The sequence below is a fragment of the Oncorhynchus clarkii genome, unplaced genomic scaffold (assembly GCF_045791955.1).
Source record: "Oncorhynchus clarkii lewisi isolate Uvic-CL-2024 unplaced genomic scaffold, UVic_Ocla_1.0 unplaced_contig_8908_pilon_pilon, whole genome shotgun sequence".
Lineage (NCBI taxonomy): Eukaryota > Metazoa > Chordata > Actinopteri > Salmoniformes > Salmonidae > Oncorhynchus > Oncorhynchus clarkii.
In genome coordinates this window covers 93,594-113,760 of record NW_027260953.1, presented here as the reverse complement: position 1 = coordinate 113,760, position 20,167 = coordinate 93,594, and the positions used below count along the sequence as shown (strand labels likewise).

The 20,167-nt window shown below is 46.3% G+C and overlaps 2 protein-coding genes across 2 annotated transcripts; one reads left to right on the top strand and one right to left on the bottom strand.

Moving 5' to 3' along the window:
• Nucleotides 1-11,825: 11,825 nt before the first annotated feature.
• Nucleotides 11,826-14,861, bottom strand: LOC139402514 (zinc finger protein ZIC 5-like). Its single transcript, XM_071146505.1, has 2 exons — nt 14,387-14,861; nt 11,826-12,383 (listed from the first exon to the last, which is right to left on the bottom strand). Exons 1-2 carry the CDS (start codon nt 14,859-14,861, stop codon nt 11,938-11,940), a joined length of 921 nt encoding a protein of 306 aa, XP_071002606.1. The 3' UTR covers nt 11,826-11,937.
• A 2,051-nt stretch (nt 14,862-16,912) lies between these two features.
• Nucleotides 16,913-19,324, top strand: LOC139402509 (zinc finger protein ZIC 2-like). The gene is made up of 3 exons (XM_071146498.1): nt 16,913-17,771; nt 18,227-18,390; nt 18,529-19,324. Exons 1-3 carry the CDS (start codon nt 16,913-16,915, stop codon nt 18,709-18,711), a joined length of 1,206 nt encoding a protein of 401 aa, XP_071002599.1. The 3' UTR covers nt 18,712-19,324.
• The last annotated feature ends 843 nt before the right edge of the window (nt 19,325-20,167 follow it).

Here is a 20,167-nt window from a genome sequence, read left to right as displayed (position 1 = left end):
GGTAACAGGAGAATCTGAGGCCCTACGGTAATAGGAGTATCTATGGAGTATCTATGGAGTATCTAACAGGAGTATCTATGGTAACAGGAGTATCTGAGGCCCTATGCTAACAGTAGAATCTATGGCAACAGGAGTATCTTAGGCCCTATGGTAACAGTATAATCGATTTTGGATAGGGGACTAAAGGACATGCTATTTGATGGAGAATGGATATGGGACTATAGGACATGCTATTTGATGGAGAATGGATAGGGGACTAAAGGACATGCTATTTGATGGAGAATGGATAGGGGAATGGATAGGGGACTAAAGGACATGCTAAAGGACATGCTATTTGATGGAGAATGGATAGGGGAATGGATAGGGGACTAAAGGACATGCTATTTGATGGAGAATGGATAGGGGACTAAAGGACATGCTATTTGATGGAGAATGGATAGGGGACTAAAGGACATGCAATTTGATGGAGAATGGATAGGGGAATGGAAAGGGGAATAAAGGACATGCTATTTGATGGAGAATGGATAGGGGACTAAAGGACATGCCATTTGATGGAGAATGGATAGGGTACTAAAGGACATGCTATTTGATGGAGAATGGATAGGGGACTAAAGGACATGCTATTTGATGGAGAATGGATAGGGGAATGGATAGGGGACTAAAGGACATGCTATTTGATGGAGAATGGATAGGGGACTAAAGGACATGCTATTTGATGGAGAATGGATAGGGGACTAAAGGACATGCTATTTAATGGAGAATGGATAGGGGACTAAAGGACATGCTATTTGATGGAGAATGGATAGGGGACTAAGGACATGCTATTTGATGGAGAATGGATAGGGGACTAAAGGACATGCTATTTGATGGAGAATGGATAGTGGACTAAAGGACATGCTATTTGATGGAGAATGGATAGGGGACTAAAGGACATGCTATTTGACGGAGAATGGATAGGGGAATGGATAGGGGACTAAAGGACATGCTATTTGATGGAGAATGGATAGTGGACTAAAGGACATGCTATTTGATGGAGAATGGATAGGGGACTAAAGGACATGCTATTTGATGGAGAATGGATAGGGGAATGGATAGGGGACTAAAGGACATGCTATTTGATGGAGAATGGATAGGGGACTAAAGGACATGCTATTTGATGGAGAATGGATAGGGGACTAAAGGACATGCTATTTGATGGAGAATGGATAGGGGACTAAAGGACATGCTATTTGATGGAGAATGGATAGGGGACTATAGGACATGCTATTTGATGGATAATGGATAGGGGAATGGATAGGGGACTAAAGGACATTCTGTTTGATGGAGAATGGATAGGGGACTAAAGGACATGCTATTTGATGGAGAATGGATAGGGGACTATAAGACATGCTATTTGATGGAGAATGGATAGGGGAATGGATAGGGGACTAAAGGACATGCTATTTGATGGAGAATGGATAGGGGACTAAAGGACATGCTATTTGATGGAGAATGGATAGGGGACTAAAGGACATGCTATTTGATGGAGAATGGATAGGGGACTAAAGGACATGCTATTTGATGGAGAATGGATAGGGGAATGGATAGGGGAATGGATAGGGGACTAAAGGACATGCTATTTGATGGAGAATGGATAGGGGACGAAAGGACATGCTATTTGATGGAGAATGGATAGGGGACTAAAGGACATGCTTTTTGATGGAGAATGGATAGGGGAATGGATAGGGGACTAAAGGACATGCTATTTGATGGAGAATGGATAGGGGACTAAAGGACATGCTATTTGATGGAGAATGGATAGGGTACTAAAGGACATGCTATTTGTAGGGGAATGGATAGGGGACTAAAGAACATGCTATTTGATGGAGAATGGATAGGGGAATGGATAGGAGACTAAAGGACATGCTATTTGATGGAGAATGGATAGGGGACTAAAGGACATGCTATTTGATGGAGAATGGATAGGGGACTAAAGGACATGCTATTTGATGGAGAATGGATAGGGGAATGGATAGGGGACTAAGGACATGCTATTTGATGGAGAATGGATAGGGGAATGGATAGGGGACTAAGGACATGCTATTTGATGGAGAATGGATAGGGGACTAAAGGACATGCTATTTGATGGAGAATGAATAGGGGAATGGATAGGGGACTAAGGACATGCTATTTGATGGAGAATGGATAGGGGACTAAAGGACATGCTATTTGATGGAGAATGAATAGGGGAATGGATAGGGGACTAAAGGACATGCTATTTGACGGAGAATGGATAGGGGAATGGATAGGGGACTAAAGGACATGCTATTTGATGGAGAATGGATAGTGGACTAAAGGACATGCTATTTGATGGAGAATGGATAGGGGACTAAAGGACATGCTATTTGATGGAGAATGGATAGGGGAATGGATAGGGAACTAAAGGACATGCTATTTGATGGAGAATGGATAGGGGACTAAAGGACATGCTATTTGATGGAGAATGGATGGGGGACTAAAGGACATGCTATTTGATGGAGAATGGATAGGGGACTAAAGGACATGCTATTTGATGGAGAATGGATAGAGGACTATAGGACATGCTATTTGATGGATAATGGATAGGGGAATGGATAGGGGACTAAAGGACATTCTATTTGATGGAGAATGGATAGGGGACTAAAGGACATGCTATTTGATGGAGAATGGATAGGGGACTATAAGACATGCTATTTGATGGAGAATGGATAGGGGAATGGATAGGGGACTAACGGACATGCTATTTGATGGATAATGGATAGGGGAATGGATAGGGGACTAAAGGACATGCTATTTGATGGAGAATGGATAGGGGACTAAAGGACATGCTATTTGATGGAGAATGGATAGGGGTATGGATAGGGGAATGGATAGGGGACTAAAGGACATGCTATTTGATGGAGAATGGATAGGGGACTAAAAGACATGCTATTTGATGGAGAATGGATAGGGGAATGGATAGGGGACTAACGGACATGCTATTTGATGGATAATGGATAGGGGAATGGATAGGGGACTAAAGGACATGCTATTTGATGGAGAATGGATAGGGGACTAAAGGACATGCTATTTGATGGAGAATGGATAGGGGACTAAAGGACATGCTATTTGATGGAGAATGGATAGGGGACTAAAGGACATGCTATTTGATGGAGAATGGATAGGGGTATGGATAGGGGAATGGATAGGGGACTAAAGGACATGCTATTTGATGGAGAATAGATAGGGGACTAAAAGACATGCTATTTGATGGAGAATGGATAGGGGACTAAATGACATGCTATTTGATGGAGAATGGATAGGGGACTAAAGGACATGCTATTTGATGGAGAATGAATAGGGGAATGGATAGGGGACTAAAGGACATGCTATTTGATGGAGAATGGATAGGGGACTAAAGGACATGCTATTTGATGGAGAATGGATAGGGGAATGGATAGGGGACTAAAGGACATTCTATTTGATGGAGAATGGATAGGGGACTAAAGGACATGCTATTTGATGGAGAATGGATAGGGGACTAAAGGACATGCTATTTGATGGAGAATGGATAGGGGACTAAAGGACATGCTATTTGATGGAGAATGGATAGGGGACTATAGGACATGCTATTTGATGGAGAATGGATAGGGGACTAAAGGACATGCTATTTGATGGAGAATGGATAGGGGACTAAAGGACATGCTATTTGATGGAGAATGGATAGGGGACTAAAGGACATGCTATTTGATGGAGAATGGATAGGGGAATGGATAGGGGAATGGAAAAGGGACTAAAGGACATGCTATTTGATGTAGAATGGATAGGGGACTAAAGGACATGCTATTTGATGGAGAATGGATAGGGGAATGGATAGGGGACTAAAGGACATGCTATTTGATGGAGAATGGATAGGGGACTAAAATACATGCTATTTGATGGGGAATGGATAGGGGACTAAAGGACATGCTATTTGATGGAGAATGGATAGGGGACTAAAGGACATGCTATTTGATGGAGAATGAATAGGGGAATGGATAGGGGACTAAAGGACATGCTATTTGATGGAGAATGGATAGGGGACTATAGGACATGCTATTTGATGGAGAATGGATAGGGGACTATAGGACATGCTATTTGATGGAGAATGGATAGGGGACTAAAGGACGTGCTATCTGATGGAGAATGGATAGGGGACTAAAGGACATTCTATCTTATGGAGAATGGATAGGGGACTGAAGGACATGCTATTTGATGGAGAATGGATAGGGGACTAAAGGGGACTATAGGACATGCTATTTGATAGGGGACTAAAGGACATGCTATTTGATGGAGAATGGATAAGGGACTAAAGGACATGCTATCTGATGGAGAATGGATAGGGGACTAAAGGACATGCTATCTGATGGAGAATGGATAGGGGACTAAAGGACATGCTATCTGATGGAGAATGGATAGGGGCCTAAAAGACATGCTATTTTCTCTTTCCCACTTTGCAGGCTGTGGGCTCATCTCAGATAGCCCCCAATATAGTACACTACTTTCAACCACTCCAATGGGCTGTATAGGGAAGGAGGTGTGATTTAGGATCCAGACTATGTCCACTGAGACAGAGTGGCGTCACCGGGTCTAAGAATGTCCCTTTATCTGCAGTCAGTGTCCCAATCAGCCACATAAGACAATGGGGAAGAAGTGTTGTTATGACAACAGAACGCTGTTCCCCCCCGGTAGGTTCCATGTTAAAAGCCCTCTCTTACTCATCTCAGCAGTGTTGTTAGGACAACAGAACGCTGTTCCCCCGGTAGGTTCCATGTTAAAAGCCCTCTCTTACTCATCTCAACAGTGTTGTTAGGACAACAGAACGCTGTTCCCCCGGTAGGTTCCACGTTAAAAGCCCCTCTCAGCAGTGTTGTTAGGACAACAGAACGCTGTTCCCCCGGTAGGTTCCATGTTAAAAGCCCTCTCTCACTCATCTCAGCAGTGTTGTTGGGACAACAGAACGGTGTTCCCCCGGTAGGTTCCACGTTAAAAGCCCCTCTCAGCAGTGTTGTTAGGACAACAGAACGCTGTTCCCCCGGTAGGTTCCACGTTAAAAGCCCTCTCTTACTCATCTCAGCAGGGTTGTTAGGACAACAGAACAGTGTTCCCCGGGTAGGTTCCACGTTAAAAGCCCTCTCTTACTCATCTCAGCAGTGTTGTTATGACAACAGAACGCTGTTCCCCCAGTAGGTTCCACGATAAAAGCCCTCTCTTACTCATCTCAACAGTGTTGTTAGGACAACAGAACGCTGTTCCCCCGGTAGGTTCCATGTTAAAAGCCCTCTCTTACTCATCTCAGTAGTGTTGTTAGGACAACAGAACAGTGTTCCCCCGGTAGGTTCCATGTTAAAAGCCCTCTCTTACTCATCTCAGCAGTGTTGTTAGGACAACAGAACAGTGTTCCCCCGGTAGGTTCCATGTTAAAAGCCCTCTCTTACTCATCTCAGCAGTGTTGTTATGACAACAGAACGCTGTTCCCCCGGTAGGTTCCACGTTAAAAGCCCTCTCTTACTCATCTCAGCAGTGTTGTTAGGACAACAGAACGCTGTTCCCCCAGTAGGTTCCATGTCAACAGCCCTCTCTTACTCATCTCAGCAGTGTTGTTATGACAACAGAACGGTGTTCCCCCGGTAGGTTCCATGTTAAAAGCCCTCTCTTACTCATCTCAGCAGTGTTGTTAGGACAACAGAACAGTGTTCCCCCCCGGTAGGTTCCATGTTAAAAGCCCTCTCTTACTCATCTCAGCAGTGTTGTTAGGACAACAGAACGCTGTTCCCCCGGTAGGTTCCATGTTAAAAGCCCTCTCTTACTCATCTCAGCAGTGTTGTTAGGACAACAGAACGCTGTTCCCCCGGTAGGTTCCATGTTAAAAGCCCTCTCTTACTCATCTCAGCAGTGTTGTTAGGACAACAGAACGCTGTTCCCCCGGTAGGTTCCACGTTAAAAGCCCCTCTCAGCAGTGTTGTTAGGACAACAGAACGCTGTTCCCCCGGTAGGTTCCATGTTAAAAGCCCTCTCTCACTCATCTCAGCAGTGTTGTTGGGACAACAGAACGGTGTTCCCCCGGTAGGTTCCACGTTAAAAGCCCCTCTCAGCAGTGTTGTTAGGACAACAGAACGCTGTTCCCCCGGTAGGTTCCACGTTAAAAGCCCTCTCTTACTCATCTCAGCAGGGTTGTTCGGTAGGTTCCACGTTAAAAGCCCCTCTCAGCAGTGTTGTTAGGACAACAGAACGCTGTTCCCCCGGTAGGTTCCACGTTAAAAGCCCTCTCTTACTCATCTCAGCAGGGTTGTTAGGACAACAGAACAGTGTTCCCCGGGTAGGTTCCACGTTAAAAGCCCTCTCTTACTCATCTCAGCAGTGTTGTCATGACAACAGAACGCTGTTCCCCCAGTAGGTTCCACGATAAAAGCCCTCTCTTACTCATCTCAACAGTGTTGTTAGGACAACAGAACGCTGTTCCCCCGGTAGGTTCCATGTTAAAAGCCCTCTCTTACTCATCTCAGTAGTGTTGTTAGGACAACAGAACAGTGTTCCCCCGGTAGGTTCCATGTTAAAAGCCCTCTCTTACTCATCTCAGCAGTGTTGTTAGGACAACAGAACAGTGTTCCCCCGGTAGGTTCCATGTTAAAAGCCCTCTCTTACTCATCTCAGCAGTGTTGTTAGGACAACAGAACAGTTTTCCCCCGGTAGGTTCCATGTTAAAAGCCCTCTCTTACTCATCTCAGCAGTGTTGTTATGACAACAGAACGCTGTTCCCCGGTAGGTTCCATGTTAAAAGCCCTCTCTTACTCATCTCAGCAGTGTTGTTATGACAACAGAATGGTGTTCCCCCGGTAGGTTCCATGTTAAAAGCCCTCTCTTACTCATCTCAGCAGTGTTGTTAGGACAACAGAACAGTGTTCCCCCCCGGTAGGTTCCATGTTAAAAGCCCTCTCTTACTCATATCAGCAGTGTTGTTAGGACAACAGAACGCTGTTCCCCCGGTAGGTTCCATGTTAAAAGCCCTCTCTTACTCATCTCAGCAGTGTTGTTAGGACAACAGAACGCTGTTCCCCCGGTAGGTTCCACGTTAAAAGCCCTCTCTTACTCATCTCAGCAGTGTTGTTAGGACAACAGAACGTTGTTCCCCCGGTAGGTTCCACGTTAAAAGCCCTCTCTTACTCATCTCAGCAGTGTTGTTAGGACAACAGAACGCTGTTCCCCCGGTAGGTTCCACGTTAAAAGCCCTCTCCTACTCATCTCAGCAGTGTTGTTATGACAACAGAACGCTGTTCCCCCGGTAGGTTCCATGTTAAAAGCCCTCTCTTACTCATCTCAGCAGTGTTGTTAGGACAACAGAACGCTGTTCCCCCGGTAGGTTCCAAGTTAAAAGCCCTCTCTTACTCATCTCAGCAGTGTTGTTATGACAACAGAACGCTGTTCCCCCGGTAGGTTCCACGTTAAAAGCCCTCTCTTACTCATCTCAGCAGTGTTGTTAGGACAACAGAACGCTGTTCCCCCGGTAGGTTCCACGTTAAAAGCCCTCTCTTACTCATCTCAGCAGTGTTGTTATGACAACAGAACGCTGTTCCCCCAGTAGGTTCCACGTTAAAAGCCCTCTCTTACTCATCTCAGCAGTGTTGTTAGGACAACAGAACGCTGTTCCCCCGGTAGGTTCCACGTTAAAAGCCCTCTCTTACTCATCTCAGCAGTGTTGTTATGACAACAGAACGCTGTTCCCCCAGTAGGTTCCACGTTAAAAGCCCTCTCTTACTCATCTCAGCAGTGTTGTTAGGAAAACAGAACGCTGTTCCCCCGGTAGGTTCCACGTTAAAAGCCCTCTCTTACTCATCTCAGCAGTGTTGTTATGACAACAGAACGCTGTTCCCCCGGTAGGTTCCACGATAAAAGCCCCTCTCTTACTCATCTCAGCAGTGTTGTTAGGACAACAGAACGCTGTTCCCCCGGTAGGTTCCACGTTAAAAGCCCTCTCTTACTCATCTCAGCAGTGTTGTTATGACAACAGAACGCTGTTCCCCCGGTAGGTTCCACGATAAAAGCCCTCTCTTACTCATCTCAGCAGTGTTGTTAGGACAACAGAACGCTGTTCCCCCGGTAGGTTCCATGTTAAAAGCCCTCTCTTACTCATCTCAGCAGTGTTGTTAGGACAACAGAACACTGTTTCCCCGGTAGGTTCCACGTTAAAAGCCCTCTCTTACTCATCTCAGCAGTGTTGTTATGACAACAGAACGCTGTTCCCCCATTAGGTTCCACGTTAAAAGCCCTCTCTTACTCATCTCAGCAGTGTTGTTAGGACAACAGAACGCTGTTCCCCGGGTAGGTTCCACGTTAAAAGCCCTCTCTTACTCATCTCAGCAGTGTTGTTATGACAACAGAACGCTGTTCCCCCGGTAGGTTCCATGTTAAAAGCCCTCTCTTACTCATCTTTGCAGTGTTGTTATGACAACAGAACGCTGTTCCCCCGGTAGGTTCCATGTTAAAAGCCCTCTCTTACTCATCTCAGCAGTGTTGTTATGACAACAGAACGCAGTTCCCCCGGTAGGTTCCACGATAAAAGCCCTCTCTTACTCATCTCAGCAGTGTTGTTATGACAACAGAACGCTGTTCCCCCGGTAGGTTCCATGTTAAAAGCCCTCTCTTACTCATCTCAGCAGTGTTGTTATGACAACAGAACGCTGTTCCCCCGGTAGGTTCCACGATAAAAGCCCTCTCTTACTCATCTCAGCAGTGTTGTTAGGACAACAGAACGCTGTTCCCCCGGTAGGTTCCATGTTAAAAGCCCTCTCTTACTCATCTCAGCAGTGTTGTTATGACAACAGAACGCTGTTCCCCCAGTAGGTTCCACGTTAAAAGCCCTCTCTTACTCATCTCAGCAGTGTTATGACAACAGAACGCTGTTCCCCCAGTAGGTTCCACGTTAAAAGCCCTCTCTTACTCATCTCAGCAGTGTTGTTAGGACAACAGAACGCTGTTCCTTCGGTAGGTTCCACGTTAAAAGCCCTCTCTTACACATCTCAGCAGTGTTGTTATGACAACAGAACGCTGTTCCCCCGGTAGGTTCCATGATAAATGCCCCTCTCTTACTCATCTCAGCAGTGTTGTTAGGACAACAGAACGCTGTTCCCCCGGTAGGTTCCACGTTAAAAGCCCTCTCTTACTCATCTCAGCAGTGTTGTTATGACAACAGAACGCTGTTCCCCCGGTAGGTTCCATGTTAAAAGCCCTCTCTTACTCATCTCAGCAGTGTTGTTATGACAACAGAACGCTGTTCCCCCGGTAGGTTCCACGATAAAAGCCCTCTCTTACTCATCTCAGCAGTGTTGTTAGGACAACAGAACGCTGTTCCCCTGGTAGGTTCCATGTTAAAAGCCCTCTCTTACTCATCTCAGCAGTGTTGTTATGACAACAGAACGCTGTTCCCCCGGTAGGTTCCATGTTAAAAGCCCTCTCTTACTCATCTCAGCAGTGTTGTTATGACAACAGAACGCTGTTCCCCCGGTAGGTTCCATGTTAAAAGCCCTCTCTTACTCATCTCAGCAGTGTTGTTATGACAACAGAACGCTGTTCCCCCGGTAGGTTCCACGATAAAAGCCCTCTCTTACTCATCTCAGCAGTCTTGTTAGGACAACAGAACGCTGTTCCCCCGGTAGGTTCCATGTTAAAAGCCCTCTCTTACTCATCCACTGGCAGCTGCCTTGTGGTCCAGGCGCCTTGCAACCGGCTGGAGTTGGTCTGTCAGGTTGGACTATTTTCCTCAAGTCTCTTCATCTGGTTGATTCCTACCATTCACAAAGGCACTTTCTGTATATAATGCAAACGAGAAAGTAGCATTTTCAACTTTCAAAGTGAATAGAAACAGAGAAAGGCCATTCATGGTGCTTCCCAGAACGAAAGAGGAGGCCCCTTACATAGTCAATATAATTCACTTGTCAATACTGCTTAAAAACAAGCAATGACAACTTGTTACTTCTGGGGGAAATTATGAGTATTTATTATTATTTATACACACAGTTTCTATTCACTTTGACCACATAGAAAACATATTTGTCTGACTGAAATCAGCTGTTATTAGCATAGATAGAGGATGAATCTGTTGTGTGGTAATTAACAGCTCACCAATAGACATATCAATGTGGGAATAGGGTTTAATGAGGCACTATGAAAGGCTGAGAAAATAGATTTAAAACACAATAATAAAATGTTCAGAAAATATAATAAACCTCGTCGCTGTAAGTCAACACAGCAACGACCACCACACTGATCAGCACAGTCACATGTAAACAGAGTGACTCATGAGGTTCTGGCAACGTTTCTCACATTCAGAATTCAACGAAACCCCATCACGGTTTTACACCCAAGTCATTAAGTACATCATAACATGGCTTCTATAGGGCCGGAGCTGCTGTCAAGGGAACGTTAGCCATTTCTTCCATTGGAAGTAGTCTTTACAGAGTCTATCTGACAGTTATGGAACGGAGCAAACCGTCTCGGAGGTACCTTAACGTTTACATTACTACACCGAACGCTCTGCTTCAGTAGCGTAGCTATACAACCAGACATGAGTCCATTACATTTGTCAAATACTTGAGATGCGCTTGATTTAGTTTGCCTGGTGCACAGGAACCAATGGACCAATCAGAAAAGTGCCAACTCCAAAAACAGTTAATCAACAGGAACCAATGGACCAATCAGAAAAGAGCCAACTCCAAAAACAGTTAATCAACAGGAACCAATGGACCAATCAGAAAAGAGCCAACTCCAAAAACAGTTAATCAACAGGAACCAATGGACCAATCAGAAAAGTGCCAACTCCATCAATAAGTAAATCAAGCGCAGCTCAAATATCTTTAAGAATCTAACTCGGATCAGGCCCCGTATTTACAAAGCAGTTTTGTCTTTTACATCCTAGATCAGCGTTCCTACTCTGAGACGCTCTGTGAATACGGGCCCCCGGGTGTCAATCAGAGGGGCGTTGTCTTTAATCTCTTATGGCAATACATTTCACGGCTACGGCTTCTCATTAGATAACACACGGACATCAGGGCCTGTACTCATAAAGAGCCTCAGAGTGCTGAACCAGGATCAGGTCCTCCTTGTCTAATGCTATCTTTTTCAATATGATTTTAAAAAGGATAAACTGATCCCAGATCAGCACTAGGATCTGGTCCTCTCTCTAGTATTCATTATGATCTAAAAGGCTAACCTGATCCCAGATCAGCACTAGGATCTGGTCCTCTCTCTAGTATTCATTATGATCTAAAAGGCTAACCTGATCCCAGATCAGCACTAGGATCTGGTCCTCTCTCTAGTATTCATTATGATCTAAAAGGCTAACCTGATCCCAGATCAGCACTAGGATCTGGTCCTCTCTCTAGTATTCATTATGATCTAAAAGGCTAACCTGATCCCAGATCAGCACTCTTACACGGCACTTCATTATGAACACTGGCCCAGACATTGACACATACAGTAAGTCTCCATTACATCTGTCCATCTCCATATTGACAGGGGAAGTGTGCTGTGCTCATCGCTCCCGAGTGGCGCAGCGGTCTAAGGCACTGCATCTCAGTGCATGGAGTTGTGTCACTACAGTCCCTGGTTAGAATCCAGGCTGTATCATATCCGCCCGTGATTGGGAGTCCCCTAGGGCGGCGCACAATTGGCCCAGTGTCGTCCGGGTTTGGCCGGGGGTAGGCCGTCATTGTAAATAAGAATTCGTCCTTAACTGACTCGCCTAGTTAAACAAAAGGTTAAAATAATAATAATAATAATAATAATAAGTGTTTTAAATAATCACATGGCCATATTGATACGAGACGTATGTCATGTCCTTACAGCTTCTACCCCTGTATTTAGGATCCATTGTAGTGGACACGGTCCCTAATGCAAAGCCTCCTGCTACGTGGGGTTATAATACTCCTCATCAGCACCACACGGTTCTGACTTGATCTGGTCTGCTGTGAGTTGGAGGTAGTTCTGTCCCTGACCTGTGGTCCTGGTACACACGTACCACTCCTTCATGTTGGACACCGTCGGAGCCAGCGAGAGCCTGGAGGACGAGCAGTTAGTCCGTGAAGCTACGTAATCCCGGGAACTACGTTTCCCAAGAATCCCTGTGAACGACAGGTCTATGGGTTCGGAGGTAGGAGAGGACTTGAGTGCGTTGAGGTGGATCTTCATGTGTTTTCTGAGGGAGCTGGGGTGCGTGTAGGACTTGAAGCAGCCGTGGGACTTGCAGTCGTACGGTTTGGCGCTGGTGTGAACCTGCGAGTGCTTCTTACGGTCACTACTGTTGGCGAATTTCCGCAGGCAGCCGGGGAACTCACACTGAAATGGCTTCTCACCTAGAAAGAGAGGTGAAAGGTGTTATGGGGGAGGAAATAGAATGATGACATCAGTCACAGGACTAAACATCTTCAACACAACATACAAGTTCCACCCTACCCTGTGTACCGCGCTCCACCCTACCCTGTGTACCGCGCTCCACCCTACCCTGTGTACCGCGCTCCACCCTACCCTGTGTACCGCGCTCCACCCTACCCTGTGTACCGCGCTCCACCCTACCCTGTGTACCGCGCTCCACCCTACCCTGTGTACCGCGCTCCACCCTACCGTGATTACCGCGCTCCACCCTACCCTGTGTACCGCGCTCCACCCTACCCTGTGTACCGCGCTCCACCCTACCCTGTGTACCGCGCTCCACCCTACCCTGTGTACCGCGCTCCACCCTACCCTGTGTACCGCGCTCCACCCTACCCTGTGTACCGCGCTCCACCCTACCGTGATTACCACGCTCCACCCTACCCTGTGTACCGCGCTCCACCCTACCCTGTGTACCGCGCTCCACCCTACCCTGTGTACCGCGCTCCACCCTACCGTGATTACCGCGCTCCACCCTACCCTGTGTACCGCGCTCCACCCTACCCTGTGTACCGCGCTCCACCCTACCCTGTGTACCGCGCTCCACCCTACCCTGTGTACCGCGCTCCACCCTACCGTGATTACCGCGCTCCACCCTACCCTGTGTACCGCGCTCCACCCTACCCTGTGTACCGCGCTCCACCCTACCGTGATTACCGCGCTCCACCCTACCGTGATTACCGCGCTCCACCCTACCCTGTGTACCACGCTCCACCCTACCCTGTGTACCGCGCTCCACCCTACCCTGTGTACCGCGCTCCACCCTACCGTGATTACCGCGCTCCACCCTACCCTGTGTACCGCGCTCCACCCTACCCTGTGTACCGCGCTCCACCCTACCCTGTGTACCGCGCTCCACCCTACCCTGTGTACCGCGCTCCACCCTACCGTGATTACCGCGCTCCACCCTACCCTGTGTACCGCGCTCCACCCTACCCTGTGTACCGCGCTCCACCCTACCGTGATTACCGCGCTCCACCCTACCCTGTGTACCGCGCTCCACCCTACCGTGATTACCGCGCTCCACCCTACCCTGTGTACCGCGCTCCACCCTACCCTGTGTACCGCGCTCCACCCTACCGTGATTACCGCGCTCCACCCTACCCTGTGTACCGCGCTCCACCCTACCCTGTGTACCGCGCTCCATCCTACCGTGATTACCGCGCTCCACCCTACCCTGTGTACCGCGCTCCACCCTACCCTGTGTACTGCGCTCCATCCTACCGTGATTACCGCGCTCCACCCTACCCTGTGTACCGCGCTCCACCCTACCCTGTGTACCGCGCTCCACCCTACCCTGTGTACCGCGCTCCACCCTACCCTGTGTACCGCGCTCCACCCTACCGTGATTACCGCGCTCCACCCTACCCTGTGTACCGCGCTCCACCCTACCCTGTGTACCGTGCTCCACCCTACCCTGTGTACCGTGCTCCACCCTACCCTGTGTACCGCGCTCCACCCTACCCTGTGTACCGTGCTCCACCCTACCCTGTGTACCGTGCTTCATCTGTCAACCTCGAGTTGATGTAGCTGCATGAAATATGTCAAACAGTGTCACTTCACTGACTGAGAACAATCTCCCTTTTCTACAGCTGGCTTCCCTGGACCTTCCCTTTAAAAGGTCCTTCACTTCTTGTCAATGGCCAAACCCCACCACACAGTGTAGTCTACTACTCCACAAACAGGCTACTTCCTGAATAGGACTGTGTGTGGAACATGTCAACATGATGACGTGCTCTGCCTGTCTGGCAAGCAGTGACTAACCTACTGTATATACATCTGAAATGTTGTCCCATTGTTTACTTTTAGTATAGGCCCAATGACGCCATGTAGAATAACATAACCTTTCACTGTGGAATGAAGGAAACGAAAGGGTCGGTTCTTTGTTGGCATTCCCAGTGTCCTTTATGGAACATAATCTACATACCTGTGTGCGTGCGCGTGTGAATCTTGAGGTTTTCCGACCGAGCAAACACTTTCCCGCAGTCTGGGAAAGTGCATGAGAACGGTTTCTCCCCAGTGTGTACCCTGATGTGGTTTATCAGTTTATATTTGGCTTTAAACGCCTTTCCTTCTCTCAGGCATTCTTCCCACATACAAACATGGCTCAGGGGCTCGAGCCCAGCGACGTGCTCGGTGCTTACGTGGTCCACCAGCTCGTGCATGGAGCTGAAAGTTTGGTCGCATATCCTTTGTTTTGAAGTTCGGTCACGGTGCTCGTGGTCCGTCCATTTGCAGACCAGCTCGGGCTTTATCGGCCTGTTGTTGTTGGTGGAGTATTCCGCATAGGCGCCTGTGGTAGAAGCGCGCGGTGAAGGAGAAGCGATGTATGAGATCATGGAATTGTTATTGCGGAGCAGAGAGTGGCCATTGTGGCGATGGCGACCACCCGGCCGCTGCATGGTAGTAGAGACGGGCCTCGGGCTGGCTGTCTTGCCTTTCTCTGTCCTTTATGCTTCCTGCAGCTGCAGATAGAAACCGCGCTGATTTGGGGAAACCACGTTGATCTTAACGCGGTCCGCCCAGGTTTTGGACTACCGAGGAGCATGAGGCATATTCTGTAAATTGGCCGTAAACCCGGTTAGAACCAGGTGGTCCGTCCCCACATAGTTGTAAGAAAAACTGGCAGATCTATGACCGTATCCCAATGGTGTAAAATGGCGTCCTCTCTTCATCACCTATTCCTTCAGCTCAGGCGGCACTGATTTGAAAAACAGAAGAAAGCAATATGGCGGATGAAGGTGATTTATTTCCTCACTCCAGTCTTTTCAGATCAGTGGATTCGAAGGAAAGGGAGATGAGAATATACTCGGAATTATTGAGATGCGCCCCCCAGTGGTAAGCACGAGGACGCTCGCCAAGTGAACATCTGTGGCATCTATAGGCCGGGACTACATATGCATAATGTCAATGCCCTCTATAGCCTATCATGAGAAGACAGATTTACTTCAAATTTAATCCATGTTGGTTGAGGGTTTTTTTCCTCCGCCGATTAGCAAAAATAAACGTTGTTTTCTTTTGCCACGTTTGATTTTGTTATAAACTGTATCCTTTCTATATAAATATAACATTTGATAGTTGTGGCCACAAGGATATATTTACTAAATGTAAAACGTGGAATTGTAAGAAATTCAACTTTTCCTTGGGCATTTGTCACATAATTGAATTCGCAATAAAATATTAAATATTTCGTTTACAGAATATCCACTTTTCATTCTATATATGGTTTGACACATTCAGTGGATAGTAAGGAACATGGGATGCCATGTCATGTTCCAAAATGAAAAGTCTTGAAGATTCTGCTAATCATTTGGAATCGGATTTCAAACATTTGCAATTGTATTTTGGTCCTATAGCTGTTTTGTTGTATCTTCCTCTGCGCCTCTAACAGGACAGGGTTAATGTTTTATGTTTCCACAGAGACACTTCATTCTCTCAGACTGAAAGGTTGTTTTTCCCTCCAACCCAGAGCTGCAGGGCTGCCTTTGAACTCGACTCACTCCTGTGGTGTTTCCAGCGGGACAAAAGAGGTAGGGCCGTGCGTAACTGTAACCATGGAGCAATGGAACTTTTTTTTGGGGGGGGGGTCATTCTTCTCCTTGCTGTAAGTCCATTTTATTCACTTGAAACATAAATCTCCCTGGGGGGGTTTATTTAGGCCTAATGAAATTGTATGGCTGAGGTGCATCAGTTAAAACAGATGTTAGCTTTGATCTGACATAACATATGGTTAGCTTGCAAAATCTATTATTAAACGCGTGTGTGTGTGTTGTGTGAGTGAAAATATATACTTTCCACACAACTGAATGCATATTTTTTCCCCCGTCACTATTCAGCATTCAAGCAACGTAAAGGAAGTGACTGGTTTCACTTTCAGGATTTCACCTAACATTTGTCATTTTCCCGTTAAGACTTTCCAAAGTAATAAAACATGGGCGGAGCAAGCATCTATTAGTCATGAGACGCTTGCCTGTAATTGGTGGAATGGCTGGGATCGGGATGAGCTGCAGTGGCCAATTAGGGTGCGTTTGGTGAACACCCGGGGTTCTGTAAAAAGGGGAGGTAAGAAGTGCCCTTTGAAGACCCCGGGATAAGCATTTTCACGTTGTAGTGAATAGTCATACTTACAAACAGCATTCTGAACATTTACCACAAGACCTTTATTCATTCCCGGGTAAATGACCTGGCACATTCCTGTTGAGACTCCTGCAAAACTATTCATTCACAGCTTGGGGAAGTTTTTTCTCCTTGGGGTGCTGAGGAATTATCTGGAATGTGTTTTGCGGCAAGATATTGAGTCCTCATTTGAGAAAGAAACATATTTTTATTTGGAGCTTTTGGACACTTCTTCAACCGCTTTCTACGCACGCCTACAGTTCGCCTACAGTTCGCCTACAGTTCACATATTTACTTTGCGCATCGTTCCATTCATCGAGCCCAGGCTCGTGCTGTGATGCTGTTGGAGGGAGGTCACCAGCAATCAGGCTCAGGGGTCAGTGCGAGCGCGTTCCAAAGGCACCACTCAGCGCATTCACCAGTCGAGATGCAGGAGAGAGACCCCAGCTTTATGGAGTCGGTCCACATCGCCAGCCAGGGACCTGGGTATGGCCCATCCTACGCCAACTCTACACGGGACTTTATCCTGCGTAACCGGGGATTCGGAGACTCTTCCCCTGTCAGCGATCAGCACTCTCTCCTCAGGACTATGGCTGGGTCTCTCCATCACTCACACGTAGAGGGCCAGGGCCACGGGCATGGACACCTCCTCTTTCCCGGGATGCAAGACCAGCACCACGGCTCTGCTAACGTGCTGGGCGGCCGGTTGGGGCTACCAGGGGAGGTATTCGGGAGAGCGGACCAGTATCACCATGTTTCCGGTCCAAGGAGCGATCCTTACGGTCAATATGGGGCAATGGGTCACAACATGGGCATGGCAGCTCACCACCATCATCACCCAGCCGCGTTCTTCCGCTTCATGCGGCAGCAGTGCATCAAGCAAGAGTTGATCTGCAAGTGGATAGACCCGGACCAGCCCGGCGGGGCGAGCCGGTGCTGTGGCAAGACCTACGGCACCATGCACGAGCTGGTTACGCACGTCTCCGTGGAGCACGTTGGTGGGCCCGAGCAGAGTAGCCACACCTGCTTCTGGGAAGAGTGCCCGCGCGAGAACAAATCGTTCAAGGCCAAATACAAGCTGGTGAATCATATTCGGGTGCACACTGGAGAGAAGCCTTTCGCGTGTCCGTTCCCCGCGTGCAGCAAGGTCTTTGCGCGCTCTGAGAACTTGAAGATACACAAGAGAACTCACACAGGTAATTTAAAACGAAATATAGCCTCATTATTGTTATGTTGTGTTACTTTTTATATATTTTTTTTACTTTAGTTAATTTGGTAAATATTTTCTTAACTCGTCTTGAACTGCGCTGTTGGTGAAGGGCTTGTCAGTAAGCATTTCACGGTAAAGTCTACACTTGTTGTATGTGACAAATACAGTTTGATTTAATTTTGATTTGATGTCTGCAGGTTGAATATCTCATGGATATAAACGTCAGTTTTAGACATCTGATTTGAGTTTTGTATGAAGTGAGGTTGTTTAGAAAGTTTAAAAAAGGATTGATAACTCTCCCATGTTTTTATTTGTTGATGCGCTTAGGGTTTTATCGGCGGGGCCTATAACTAAATCGTATCAGATATTTGAAAACAACTGTGACTGTATTTAAACCAACAAACACATTTCAACTAATCCCCTCCTTCTGTTCTCCACCAGGGGAGAAACCGTTCATGTGTGATTTCTTCGGCTGCGACAGACGCTTCGCCAACAGCAGTGACCGCAAGAAACACCTGCACGTTCACACGTCTGACAAGCCCTATCTGTGCAAGAAGTGTGTCAAGTCCTACACACACCCCAGCTCTCTGAGAAAACATATGAAGGTCCGTTTTCTGTCTTTGCCAAAATATACTTGTCCTGGACAACTTTGTTCTGTGACAAAATTGTGGGGACTTTTGTGCCGAAATTGTGGTCATCTTTGAGGGATTGTTTGTTGACAGATTTGTTTTGATTTATTTTAGGTGCATGATTCTTTGTCAGTAGCAGACACTTCGCCCGGAGCCAGCAGCGGATATGAGTCCTCGACGCCCCCGAGTTTAGTGTCCCCTGCTTCGGAGACCCAGAGCACCATGTCCCCGGACTCTGCGGTCCTCGGTAGCGGACACAGCAACCTCTCGTCCAACTTCAGTGAGTGGTATGTCTGAGGACCACACTCAAGACTAACGGGAAAACGACGGCAAAAAAATGAAGGAAAAACAGGCAACAAATACAATGAGCATCTGACTGGCCTAAATGGACGCTTTACGCGCGACTGAAATATGAATCAAGAACGTTGCACTAAAACATTGGAAGCCAAAGAAGAAAATGTCTTATGTAAAAAACAAACGTTATTTTTCTTTCGATGGTTGTTTAATTATCAGTCTTTCGTTGTCATTTTGAGATCGGTTATTTTTACAGTTGATTGGGAGTTTGAGACTGAACATGAACTATTTAAAAGTATTTTAAATAAGTGCCAAAGTTAACCTTAGTTTAATTGTGCACATTTAAACAAATTGGAAACAAGTTTTTGTTGAAGTTGAACAGGTTGAATATGCGTTGTCCTCCATGAACGACCTCTTGAGATGCCCAGTTGAGACATAATTTATATAAAAAAGAAAGTTGCTGTGTTGTTTTTCTGTAAGTCTATATTATGTTAACAAACGTGTTAGTAAAATGAATGTGATGTTTAAAATGCCTGTCTTAATTCCTTTTTTAAATTCGTGTCTCTCTGTAAATGTTTTGCATTAAAAGAAAGTTCAGTTTGAACGCTCCCTACACCAACAAGTATGATATGGAATGTATACAAGTCTAAATTGTATATGTACCCTACTGATATGTAAGATAATAAATTACATTTATGCATAAATTATCATGCGTTTATTGTTCAGAATCATCAATTCAATGATTCATTATTTATGTGGAGAAGGGATTACTTTATCCTTAATATGGCTGGACAACTTGGATTGATCGCCACCAAACTATTGTTTATGAGAAATACAACTTGTTTTGTTATTTCATGTTTGTTCGTTTAAAAAAAAGGTCATTGAAATGAGACCCCTTTAGTTTATTAATTCGACCATTTTAAAAACAAACCAAAAAATATTGTACATGACTGTATTTTACACGAGTAAAATCAGCGAGGATAACATACCGTGTACCTGACACTAAATTTACATCGCATGAGTATTTTAACACCGCGCCAGTCATTTCTTACAGGTTGGAGTTTACACGGCCTGCTGTGTTCTGATTTTATTCCTGTCATTGCAGTGGACAATAACGAGAGACGATACAACAGGAAAGAACGGTTAAAGAGTTGGGGAAAGAAGTCTATAGGCCAACCCAGATATAGACCTAATTCCATCATTTCAGTTTTTATAGATTTCTTCCCCATTTCCAGAGAATAATGAAGATACATTGATATTGTACATGACTGTATTCTACTGTATGACACTACAATTACATTATGAAAATATAGGAATAATGGATTTCTTCTAGGCTTATCTCTGTAAAAGTCCACAAATTCCAAATGTCACTCGAAATACCTACTATGTTGATAATATTCAACATCATTGTTGTTCATATCATTTGAAAAGGTAGGAAAACAGGCGAGAAGGTGAGAAA

What these genes read in the sequence shown, in the direction of transcription:
- LOC139402509 (XM_071146498.1), top strand. Translation starts at nt 16,913, where the DNA reads ATGCTGTTGGAGGGAGGTCACCAGCAATCAGGCTCAGGGGTCAGTGCG. An exon ending in ACACAAGAGAACTCACACAG is followed by an intron (nt 17,772 to 18,226) that starts GTAATTTAAAAC and finishes GTTCTCCACCAG; the next exon opens with GGGAGAAACCGTTCATGTGT. An exon ending in CTCTGAGAAAACATATGAAG is followed by an intron (nt 18,391 to 18,528) that starts GTCCGTTTTCTG and finishes GATTTATTTTAG; the next exon opens with GTGCATGATTCTTTGTCAGT.
- LOC139402514 (XM_071146505.1), bottom strand. Translation starts at nt 14,861, where the DNA reads ATGCAGCGGCCGGGTGGTCGCCATCGCCACAATGGCCACTCTCTGCTC. An exon ending in TCACACGCGCACGCACACAG is followed by an intron (nt 12,384 to 14,386) that starts GTATGTAGATTA and finishes CTCTCTTTCTAG; the next exon opens with GTGAGAAGCCATTTCAGTGT.